The sequence below is a fragment of the Melospiza melodia genome, chromosome 9 (genome assembly GCF_035770615.1).
Source record: "Melospiza melodia melodia isolate bMelMel2 chromosome 9, bMelMel2.pri, whole genome shotgun sequence".
Taxonomy (NCBI): Eukaryota; Metazoa; Chordata; class Aves; order Passeriformes; family Passerellidae; genus Melospiza; species Melospiza melodia.
The window spans coordinates 9,998,398-10,009,945 of record NC_086202.1 but is presented as its reverse complement, the minus strand read 5'-3'; the positions used below and the strand labels follow the sequence as shown (position 1 = coordinate 10,009,945).

The following is an 11,548-nucleotide window of genomic DNA, read 5'->3' as shown; positions in this document are numbered from 1 at the left end:
GGAGGGGGCGGGGGTGATGTCGGGATGAGCCCCATCCGATGAGTGGAGAATTTTTGCAGCGTTTTTCAGCTTCCTCTGCTCCGACGCTGACCTACCGCCGCTAGGGAGGGAGGGAGGGAGGGAGGGGATCCCCGCCAGGGGGCGGGCGCGGGGCGGGGATCTCCATCTTTGGGAGGCGGGCGCGTCACTCCCCTTATATGGGCAGTGTCGTCACGGCCCGGCCTCCCATTCACATAAATGCCCGGCGGCGCCGGCTGGGATTCCCTGCCCGGGCTCGGTGCGGCCCCGCGGTGCCTCCGTCCCTCCCGTCCCATCGCCGCCGGCTCCGCGCTAGCACCGGGCACCCTCCCGCCGCTCTCTCCGCTCCCGCCCCGGCTGCGGCGGGGCGCGACCCTCGGCCGGCATGAAAGTCACGTCCCTCGACTGCCGCCAGCTGCGGAAGCTGCTGCGGAAGGAGCCCTCCCGCTGCCTGGTGCTGGACTGCCGGCCCTACCTGTCCTACTCGGCCTCCTGCCTCCGCGGCTCGCTCAACGTCAACCTCAACTCGGTGGTGATGCGGCGGGCCCGCGGCGGGGCCGTGCCGCTGCACTTCGTGGTGCCCGACGCGGCGGCCCGGGCGCGGCTGCTGCCGAGCACCGAGGGGGCGGCGGGGCCCGCCCGCCTGGCGGCCGTGGTGGTGCTGGACCAGGACACGGGCCACTGGCAGAAGCTGAAGAAGGACAGCACAGCCCAGATCGTCCTCAACGCCCTGCTGTCCAGCCTGCCCGAGGCCGGGGCCAGGGTCTGCTTCCTGAAAGGTGAGAGGGGTGGCGGGGACCCGAGGGACGGGGGCTGGGGGAGAGCGGCGCGATCCACCCTCAAAACTCCCCTGGCTGGCGGCGGCCGCCCCGAGGTGCTCCCGTTCCCCCTCCTTCGCCCCGCAGTGAACCTGATTATTGGTGGAGGGCAGGGAGGTAACACGGGGATTTTGTTTCTTTTCCACCTACTGGAAATAAATCCCGGATAGACTCTGCGGGCTGAGCCGAAATGCCTTTCCGCTCACCCCCGCTACGCGTTTAAGAGGCCGAGGGGGAAAGCAGAGAATATCAGTAAGGAACAACAAAAGTTGCAGATTATCAAAGGGGGAGAGACATCGGCGCTGTGAGGGGAACAAAATCAGCCCTGAGGATATGAGAGACGAGGCCACCGCTACTCGCTCTCCGCCCGGTGACACACGGACACCCGCGCTGGGGGCCCGAAACTCGGGGACCGATGTCCGCCCCTCCACCGAGGGCGGAGAGCTTTCTCTCCGTCGGGCACATCGGGACTCTGGCAGGGGAAACCTAGAGGCGAAACTCCGGTGCTCGCCGGGGGACAGAAATACCTCCTCCCCTCACGTGTATTACAGCCCTTCGATTGCAATTCTTTGTTTTCCTTCCGTGTAACCCGGGCTAATAAAACGATAAATAGCATAGCGAGCATAGCAGCCCGCCCTTTCCCTGTCCTTCCCCCCCGCTTCTGGCAGCGCCTTTGTCCTTGTGCCCTCTCGGTTTCCCAGCGCGGCCCCCACCTGCCCCGGGAGCGGGGCCGTGCCCGGCGGGGCCGCTCCCGCCCGAAGCTCCGCAGCCCCGGGGCTCCCGCAGCGGCACCGGCCGGGGAAGGAGCTCCCAGAGACCCCCTTGCCATACCGTGAGGCCATGAAAGGGAGGGGAAAACCAGGCGATGTTTTTTGAATGAAGCCTGTCCCCGTGTTCTAATGGGCCAGGGTTAATTCACTTTTGATCAGCCTTTTATCGCTAGTTTTTGGCCTGAGGTACCCAGTTTTAGCCTTCTGTAATGATCTCCTGCTGGGGCAGAGGCATCTTCAGCCTGGGTATTGCCTGGTACCGAGATAGGGGGATGCTCCTCGGCTGTTTGCCACCACCCTGGTTCTGTCCTGCCACTATCAGCCTTTGCTGGGTCTGACAGTCACCCCAAAAGCACAAATTCTGCTGCTGAAGGGTAGAGATACTGGCGCTGTGTCATTCAATTCCTTAGGGACTACAATAAGCTAGAGATGAAGAAATATCTTCAGGGTCACAGTGGGAAGTCTGTGGTAAACTAGGGGCCAAATTAAGTTCTGCTGACTCTCAAACTGCTTGTTTGGCCACACGATCATCCGTTCCTCTTCATGTACCAGCCCCACACTTTGAAGTGGTGACTGTGGGCAGTTTATCCGGAGTGAGGGGTTAGTGTAGGCTCTGCTTTGTACATCTTGTGAGTTGTGAAGTGTCTTATCTTGAAAGCCTGTTGATTTGAGGGTAAAGACATTTCCTCTCAGTGTATGAGAAAGTTTCCTGCTGCAGTTTCCTTTTGCTTTTCTGGAAGTGCTTGGGGCTGCAGGTTCAGGCCCATGACTCAGTGGGCAGCACTGGTGATTCACTGGGGCCACCAACCCCCAGGAAGCTGTTGGCCTGGGGGAAGATCCTTGGCACAGGGGGGATATAAATCACCCTGGAACACTGTGTTCTGATCAGGAGAAAGGGTCCTTTGGAGGCCTCTGCTACCAACTTTGCAAATAATAGGCTGTAAAACCACCAGGAAAAAATCCTCCTTGAGGTTTCCCCTTATATTCCTGCTCTCCCTAGGCATGGAGAGCTGGGAGGAGGTGTTGGCTACTTAAGCGCTAAGGAGGTCTCATGGCAATAAAATATGAGGAGGTCATCAGGATGCTGAGGGTCTGGTCCCAGAGAGAGCAACTGGAACTGAGTCATTGCATGCCAGGCCCTGTTTCCTCGTTGCTTTCTGGCTTGCAGGGTCACATCTTTCATCTGTGTAGGTGCAGTTTCACTGTGGGTGAGCTCAGCCCTAGCACAGTGAGAGTGGCTGTGTGTCAGGGGGAAAAAAAAGATAAAATAACGGATCCTCCCTTGGTGCTGATAACGATTCTATTACTTATCGATTAAAAGGGAAGTGCAGCTCAGCTCTCCCTGATGAGCAACCGGAGTATTTGCAGAAATGACCTCAGGGAAGGTAGGTTGAGTGGGGAGGGGGAAGAGAGGAGATTGCTGGAGGATGGGATGAGCAGATGACTCACTGTAAGAATGGCCTGCAAATATCCTGATCCCCAAGGCTTGTAATTAACCATTCACCAGCTGCATGTTAGCTGCCCCAAGAGACAGAGGAACACACATGCAAGTTGGGCTTGGGCAGATTTCTGTGTTCATTCAAGTGCAAAAACAGCAACATAGGGTGTAAACGGGGATCATGGCTATTTATATAAACTGGACATACTTTTCCTACGTGATGGCTGTGACTGGGGGCTTGGGGGAAAGATAAGGTCAGCTATGCACAACAAGAGGATTTAAAAGTTCACCCCATGAAGGGCAGTTGGAGATCAGAGAATTCTGTAGAGCTTCTTGTGTTTGTTTTTTCACACTGTGAGTTGCTAAGGATATCATTTTTTCAACCCAGTTATTGAGGATATCATTTTATCAAACACCTCCCACCACCACCCTGGTCTCCACGGTCACTTGACTGCTTGGACCACTGCCTCGTGCTGTGAGCTCTGGGATGAGCTGGCAGAATGTGGCTGGGGGTAGGAGGGAAGGTGCAGGTGCTGAGTGCCCCTTTGCTGTAAAGTCACTCTCCTGCCCTCTGCCATGGAAAACAGACTTTCATCACATTCAGGGAGCTTTGGATCGTGCTGGCCACTTGCAACACGAGGACCCCACGGCAAGAATGAGTGGGCGACAGCAGCACGTCGTGAATTTGAGCACACAACTGCGCAAACATTGCAAAGAGATGAGACACCGGCGCTGTGACAGGGGCTGAGCCGTCCGAGGTGGCGGTGCCGGGCAGCCCCGGCTCTGCGGCTCCTCTGATGCTCTGCACTTCCCTCGTTTCAAAACCCTCCCTCGCACCCGGGCACCCGCACGCAGCTTATCAGGGTGAAACAGTCGCAGGTGAATGAATCACAACGGGAGGCTTTGCCTTCCAACCGTGTTTACTTGAGGGCCGCACTGCAGGGTTCTTGGATGTGGCTGCTCAGGAGCCATTCATCTCTGCTCTGAGAAAGCACGGGTGGCAGACATGTGGCACATTGCTGACGTTTCCGGGCTGCTTCTGCCACCTGACTTATTCAGGTACTTTTTGGAGATGTTCTTCCATGCAGAATATTCCCAGCCTGGAAACAATTTAGCTGCCGACAAACTTTGAGTAACAATGTAATAATAGGATTAATTCCTTCTCATTAGCAGCGCGCTCAATGAAATGAACGCAGTACTTAACCGTGCAGAATAGCTCATGTGGGGCTATTCAGTTGTCAAACGCTGTCACAGGATTTCATTAAGTTTTATAGCTGTTATTTAACAGATTGGTTTCAGTGGGACCATCTTCATTACTTCACTGTCTTCATGCATTGTGGTGATTAATGAGAACACATGCAAGCATCCCCCTCTTGTGTTTATGTCCGTTTAAAAATGCAAATAAAATATCCTGTGTGTTGTTGTAGTGAATATCTTAATGACAGGTTTAGAAAAGATGATCTGAGTACAGAAATCTCTGCCTCAAATGCTGGAATTAGTGCTCATGGATAAAACCTGGGGGAAGGGAGTTTAGTCCCCACTGCACTGGAGTTAATGGTTGCTAGACTCAACAGAATTACATTTGCTAACAGCTTTAGTCTGGATTCACTGGGTTTTGGCAAGTTAATAATTGTCAGTGGTATCAGAGGTTTTTCCTTGGGTGCCCAAAATCTTTTAAGCAAACCCATTTTCGCAGAGGAGCACTATCCTTCCTTGACACTCCTCTGTACTCATTGCTGGGCACTGCTGTCCCACTGCATTGCTGGAGCTTTTTTTGTCCTTCACTTGAATTAAACCAGTCCTTGGGAGGGCAAATATTCATATTTTCTTCTTTTTGTTGTTTCCCTAGGGGGATATGAAACCTTTAACTCTCAATATCCGGAGTGCTGCGTGAATGGAAAACTCATTTCCCCAGAGAGGACGGAAGCAGAGAGGAACCTTGCCAGCCACTGTGAGAAGCAGGGTGCCAACCACAAACCTGCTTATGACCAGGTGTGTGTCATGGCTGTGGTAGGTGACCTTCCCCTTGGGACTTCTCCCTGCTGCCACCAGGCTCTCCTGGAGGCTGGCAGGGTGTCAGTGGGCCTGGTGCTGCCGTGGGCTGTGAATAAGTTGTCACAGTCCAGGCTGAGCTGAATAAATTTCCCTTGTGTGCTGCCGGTCAGCATCACCTCCACCTGGCTTCAAAATTAGGCAGAAGGAGGCAAAACACTCATCTAGCCCCAAAAACTATTTATGAACTCTCTTATCACACACCCAGACAGAGTGAGCTGTCAGCAGCTCGCACCCCCAGAGGAGACTGAGAATGGGCAAGGGAGAGGCTGCCAGGAGTGTCGCTTTTCTAGCAGACAAAGGAGCATGTTCTGCCCATGACTCCTCTGACATCTCAGGAGGAATTTGAGGCTGGCAAGGAGCCAGAGCATCTGAGAAGTGAGACCCACCCCTGGGCTGGGGAAGTGGGGTTTCCAGAGGGGAAGTCCTGGTGTGCCCCCAGCCCGGGGGCGATGCGTGCTCCGAGCCGTCACCCTGCGGTCAGGGCGCTTCCGCCGGGGCGCGCGGTTCCTGCTGCTCGGGGGAGCCCCCTGTGACGCCTCTCTGCTCCCCGGGTGCCTCCCACACCAGGTGCCCTCCTGCCACCGGGGCTGCCTGCCAGCTGTCCCCGATGCATGGGAACCACCATGTGGGCGGGTCAGGGGCAGTGGAAAGGCAGTTTCTTGCAGCTGGGGGGAGGCAGCAGCTCCTGTGCATCATGGAAAGTTACCTGCCAGCTCAGAAAGCTGTGTCACATGGTGGCTGTTCTTTGCCATCTCGTCATCCAGCCTTTGCTTGTGCTGAGGAAGGAGGAACTGAGATGACGTCTCAGAGCGGGTGCTGTGCTTCAGAGAGGTGTGGGGTGAAGGGGACTGAGGAGCCCCCAGTTTTTTTGCTTTTTTTTTTGTTTCACCTTTGGAGATGTGACCAGAGGGGCAAAGCCCTGGCTGAGCCAAAGCAGCCTCTTCCTCTGTCCTGGTCTTCCTCCCTGCTGGATGTGGCTTCCTGCCTTGCCCCATTTTGGTAAAGCCTCAGTGGGAATGAGCACCACCTATGAAAGCACTTTGGGTGCACTGCAAGGGGAAGCACTTTAAAGAAAGCCACAAATATCCTACACATGAGTAGGTTGGGTCTGACTTTGTACCTTGCAGATGTGGACAAGAAAATGAAAACATTTTTCCTGCATGGGCTTGGCCATGGGCCTGATTCATTGGCCCTTGCTGTGGGAGCTATGTCCAGCAGGGAGCAAGATGAGGAGAGAGGGAGGGAGTAGGCACTAACATGGGCTCCCTTGGTCACTCTTGGGTCTCAGGACTTTGGAAAAAAGAACTACATGTTTCTACTCCTTCTCTTCCAGGGTGGTCCAGTTGAAATCCTGCCTTTTCTGTACCTTGGTAGTGCCTATCATGCTTCCAAGTGCGAGTTTCTCGCCAACCTGCACATCACAGCCCTGCTAAATGTCTCCAGGAAAAGCTCAGAGTCCTTCAAAGACCAGTATTGCTACAAGTGGATCCCGGTGGAGGACAGTCACACAGCAGACATCAGCTCTCACTTCCAGGAAGCCATAGACTTCATTGGTAGGTACAAATGAACAAATTTTCAGATCTTCATGTGTTTTAAACTCATTTTAAATGTAAAATCAATTAAAAATACATTTAATTATTGTTAAAATAAAATACACATTGAAGTCTACTAAATTTTGTGAAGGAAAAAGCCCTAGTTCCTTGGATTTGCATGCCAGAGTCAGTTATAACCAGGTGAAGCAGAGTCAGCTCATTGCCTTACTGTGCTGAGATATCCCAAAGGTGTGGGGTCTTAGAAATCCATTGTCTCCCCTTATCACAGAGCTCTTTACATTCCTCCTTTTGATCATGCTGGTATCTCACCCTTTAATCGAATACCCCAAGGCAAAAAAGAATGAGGGGGCCTTTAGAAAAGTTTGTGCTATTCCATTTCAAATCTTCCTGTGTTTGGCTGAGTGGGTGAGTGATGGTGAGCTGTGCCAGGGAGCGCAGGAGAGAGGATTCTCCCTGAGAAGCACAACACGGTTTTGTGGGGTGGAGATCATGTTGAAATTGGTACTGTTGCTCTCCAGGAACATTCAAGAGAGAAAGAGAATAAAACACTGTTACAGACTCATTGCTCAGCTGAATTTGAGTCCTTCAACAGTGCAGGCAGAATTACAAAAACCTGACCTGAGGGTGCTCTCTAAGTCCTTCCTCTTCCTGGACATCTCACACCTTTCTGGGAAATAATAATTTTTTGCACCTTTCTGTGCTATCCTCAACCCCTTCTGATAGATGTCACTTAGAAATTTCCCAGATTTTGAGGACAACTTTAATTTTCACTTTCTTTTAAAATTGGGCATGTGGTGTAGATGCTGGGGATGACTCAAATCCATGTCTTCCTTATTTTGTGCAGTAGCTAAATATAACTGGTCATGGTGGTAGTCCCCTGGCAGACAATTGAAGGCAGGCAAATGATAACTTCCTCAGCTCTGTGTGTTTCCTTGAGCACTACACTCACAGTTATCCATAAATTGGAGATTGAACATGTTGCTCAAGGCAATAGAGCAAAGGCAAGTCTATTTTTTGAACAGTGTTTTTGTGTGGAAAGGGCTTATTTTAAGCACATTCTCTCTTATAACAATCATTGTGTTGTGTGAGTAACCACAGTGGCTCCTGTTGTGTCAAATGGGTGCTTTGCATAAGCCTTTTATATCCCGACTTAAGTCCAAGCATCCTTTAACCAGGCTATAATTAGCAGCTGCCTACCAGCGCTGTGTGCTTTGTGGTGAGGCCCCAGGGACTGAGCTCAGCCTCTCCACCCAAGGGTACCTCCTGGTACTGCTGCTTGCTGCCAACTGGTCAGGCAGGGAATTAGGATTTTGAAAAAAAATCCTGTTTTTCTGGCAAAGATTATGACAGCCCCTGCAGTTTTTGAGTGACCAGGTAGTGGGAGGGCTGGCCAGGCTTGGATTTACACAACATTTTGAGCTGCAGGCAGAGAAATGCAGCTACAGCATTGCCTGCATCACAATGTTCTTGAATGTCAGTTGTTCCAAAAGAGAAGTAGGCACAAGGAAGGAGACAGGGATGGACTTTCCTAAAAAATGCAAAAAGAACCAAATTAAGATCCGCAGATTCTGAAACCATGCTCAGCTCTGTCACAAGCTGGGTTTTGTCCTCCTCGTCTTTTGATCTCCATGTCACCCTAGTACTCAAGAGAAAAGCAGGCCTCTCTTTGCTGCAGCCTGGCTGTGTCCCCCCCCAGCCCTGGCTGTGTGACAGTGCCCCCTCCATGCCCACAGCAGCTGATGTGTGCCAAGGCTTTTCCAGCCCTGGCAGTGTGGCAGTGCCCTCCCCATGCCCACTGACATGTGCCAAGGCTTTTCCAGCCCTGGCAGTGTGGCAGTGCCCTCTCTATGCCCACAGCAGCTGACGTGTGCCAAGGCTTTTCCAGCCCTGGCTGTGTGGCAGTGCCCTCCCCATGCCCACTGACGTGTGCCACGGCTTTTCCAGCCCTGGCTGTGTGGCAGTGCCCTCCACATGCCCACTGACGTGTGCCAAGGCTTTTCCAGCCCTGGCAGTGTGGCAGTGCCCTCCCCATGCCCACTGACGTGTGCCAAGGCTTTTCCAGCCCTGGCAGTGTGGCAGTGCCCTCCCCATGCCCGCTGACGTGTGCCAAGGCTTTTCCAGCCCTGGTAGTGTGGCAGTGCCCTACCCATGCCCGCTGACGTGTGCCAAGGCTTTTCCAGCCCTGGCAGTGTGGCAGTGCCCTCCCCATGCCCACTGACATGTGCCAAGGCTTTTCCAGCCCTGGCAGTGTGGCAGTGCCCTCTCTATGCCCGCAGCAGCTGACGTGTGCCATGGCTTTTCCAGCCCTGGCAGTGTGGCAGTGCCCTCCCCGTGCCCGCTGACGTGTGCCATCTCTCCGCAGAGCAGGTGCGGCGGGCGGGCGGCCGGATCCTGGTGCACTGCGAGGCTGGGATCTCGCGCTCCCCCACCATCTGCATGGCCTATCTCATGAAGACGAGGAAGCTGCGCCTGGAAGAAGCCTTTGATTACATCAAGCAGCGCCGGAGCCTGATCTCACCAAACTTTGGTTTCATGGGCCAGCTGCTGCAATATGAGTCAGAGATCTTGTCTTCCACCCCCAGCCCCCCTGTCACCTCATGCAAGAGAGAAGCCGCATCGTTCTTTGCAGAGGAACTGACCTTAGGCAAGAACTTTGAGGGCTCGTGCTTTGCCTTTCCTACCTCAGTGTTGAGTTCTGTGCCCATCCACTCTCCTGTCCACCAGCTGAAGCTCAGCCCGATGACGGCGTCTTCGTCCTGCTGAACACCGCGGGGGCCTGGAGCTGGTGTGGTCCTGATGCAAACTGTGATCCCCAACAAGAACATTTCATGAATGTGCAATAGAGAAACTTCATCCGCTTACTCTGAGATGGAGTGGTTGTCATGGGTCATACTTCCCATATGCTGTGACTGTAAGATGCAAGAGGTTTAAGCATGGCAGGTTTTCTGAACTTTTATTGTCCTTTTTTTAAAAAAATACAAAGTGCTTTTTTAGGGTTTTAACCACATAAAGTGCACCCACTACTGTATTTCCAGATTCCTGGGGAACAATGAGAAATCCATTTAGTATGTTCTCAGTTCCCATCTCCTTCCAATCTTGTTTCTGAAAAGACCCTTACTTAAAGTTTCAAGCAATAAGCAGCAGCAGCAGGGAAGCAAGCAAAATGAGAAGCACTACCTTTGCAACCACAGAGGTGGAGGGAGTGAATATTTGTTCGAATCTTTCTCTGGCTTTCCTCCTCCCCTCTCCTGTGTTGTGTTTCAGGTAGCCAAGGGCTGGAGTGGGGAGGGGGAGCACCTTTTCCAGGACACTGCTGCACAACCAGGTGAACATCCCCTCCTGTGCTCCAGCCTCCGAAGTGTCAGGAATTGTCCGCGGTGTAACTGGATACCAACCCCGGCCAGTGGGTCCATTCAGGTGTGGCATTTCCTGTACTTCTGTATTTGCCTTTGTACTGGATGTGCTTTTAAGTAAAGCAGGGGCTTAAGGACTATCAGCTACCCTGCTGAGCTATTATCCTCCCACCTGTCTTTTAAGAACAGCCCTAGAATACTTGAATGCCTCAACAATCCTCATCACATCCACATCCCAGTTGTAAAACACTGTAACTGCTGGACTTCACACCAAAAAAACCTGACAAGCTTTCAGCTCCAAAACAACTTTTTCTCCATCCCTTCCCAAGTGTTCCCACTGTGTATGGTGTATGGTCAAGTGGTCTTTTTCAGTGTTATGTGACTTGCTTAGAGTGTGTGGTCACCTCTAGTCAGCCTTTGTCCAGAAAAAACATTATTTCTGTCTTGCTCACATTGGCTTCTGTGTCCACAGGGAGTTCAGAATGAGTGTCTCTGTCTGTTGACCTTTTTAGTATTTTTTAATATGTAATATGTATGGGAAATGGCAATAATTTCCAGGAGATCTCGTGAATGTGAAAAAAAAACAACAAACCTTGCAATGGTTTTTATGGTATGTAAAAAATAATAAAGGAAAAAAATGCCAGGAAAATAAAGCTGTTTGTTGTACTTGGATTGATCTGTGAGAGTGCTTTGGGAGAGCTTGGTGGCAGGAGAGGTCACCTGAGAAAAACACCATGGTGTAAGAAGGTAGGAGAGATGGGAAAGTCTCACTGTGCTGTGTGCTGCAAAGCCACCAAGGTGCATCACTAGAGAGGGGAGAAGGTGAGGGGGAGGATTGTTTCAAACAGAATGACATGAGTCACGGTGGCGTCACTTCCCAGCAGCCGGGCAGACACTTCTGGTTTGATTCATGCGTGTTTTATTTAAGATTTACCATCTTGCTGAAGATGAAAATCTGAACTAGGCACGGCCCCCACTTCCTTCCAACCCACAACAAGGGATCCTACTTGCCCTGGTCCTTAGAGCAAAGCTTGTGTGTGACGTGCAGCACCTCTGGGTGCCAGGAGCCAGGGCATGTGGGTAATACTCCTCTTTTCACTTTTGTAAATGAAAAAAAATTAAGTTAGAAGAACCAGCATGTCTGATGCATTTCATACCCCTTTCCTTCTTGAATTTACTAGGCTTTTTCTGGCTCATCACTGCAGCACATTTATGATCTGCAATTCCAAATTATCAAGTTGTAAAATCTATGGCAATATCTGGGTTACAGAGCATATGTGCACATATACATCTGTTTGTAACTTCTTACCTCCAGGGCAGTAAATCTGACAGGTGAGAAGGTCTTACTGGAGATGTGCCTTGGATTTGTCACCCAGTGTCAGAGGGATGTGTCAGCAGTCCTGCCTGGGCCCTGGGAAACCTGAGCATGGGAACCAGCAGCCAGGGAGGTAAGGCAGATGATCTAGTAAGAGCAGATCAATTAATTTTCTGAAAGATCTAATTGGTCCCCTTGGGAAACTCTGGAAAAGGCTTCCTGCCTCTC

At 52.0% G+C, this 11,548-nt stretch overlaps 1 protein-coding gene across 1 annotated transcript; it reads left to right on the top strand.

Moving 5' to 3' along the window:
- The first annotated feature begins 279 nt into the window (after positions 1-279).
- DUSP5 (dual specificity phosphatase 5) lies at positions 280-10,677 on the top strand. The gene is made up of 4 exons (XM_063163221.1): positions 280-797; positions 4,894-5,036; positions 6,433-6,652; positions 9,015-10,677. Exons 1-4 carry the CDS (start codon positions 404-406, stop codon positions 9,413-9,415), a joined length of 1,158 nt encoding a protein of 385 aa, XP_063019291.1. The 5' UTR covers positions 280-403; the 3' UTR covers positions 9,416-10,677.
- Positions 10,678-11,548: the final 871 nt, after the last annotated feature.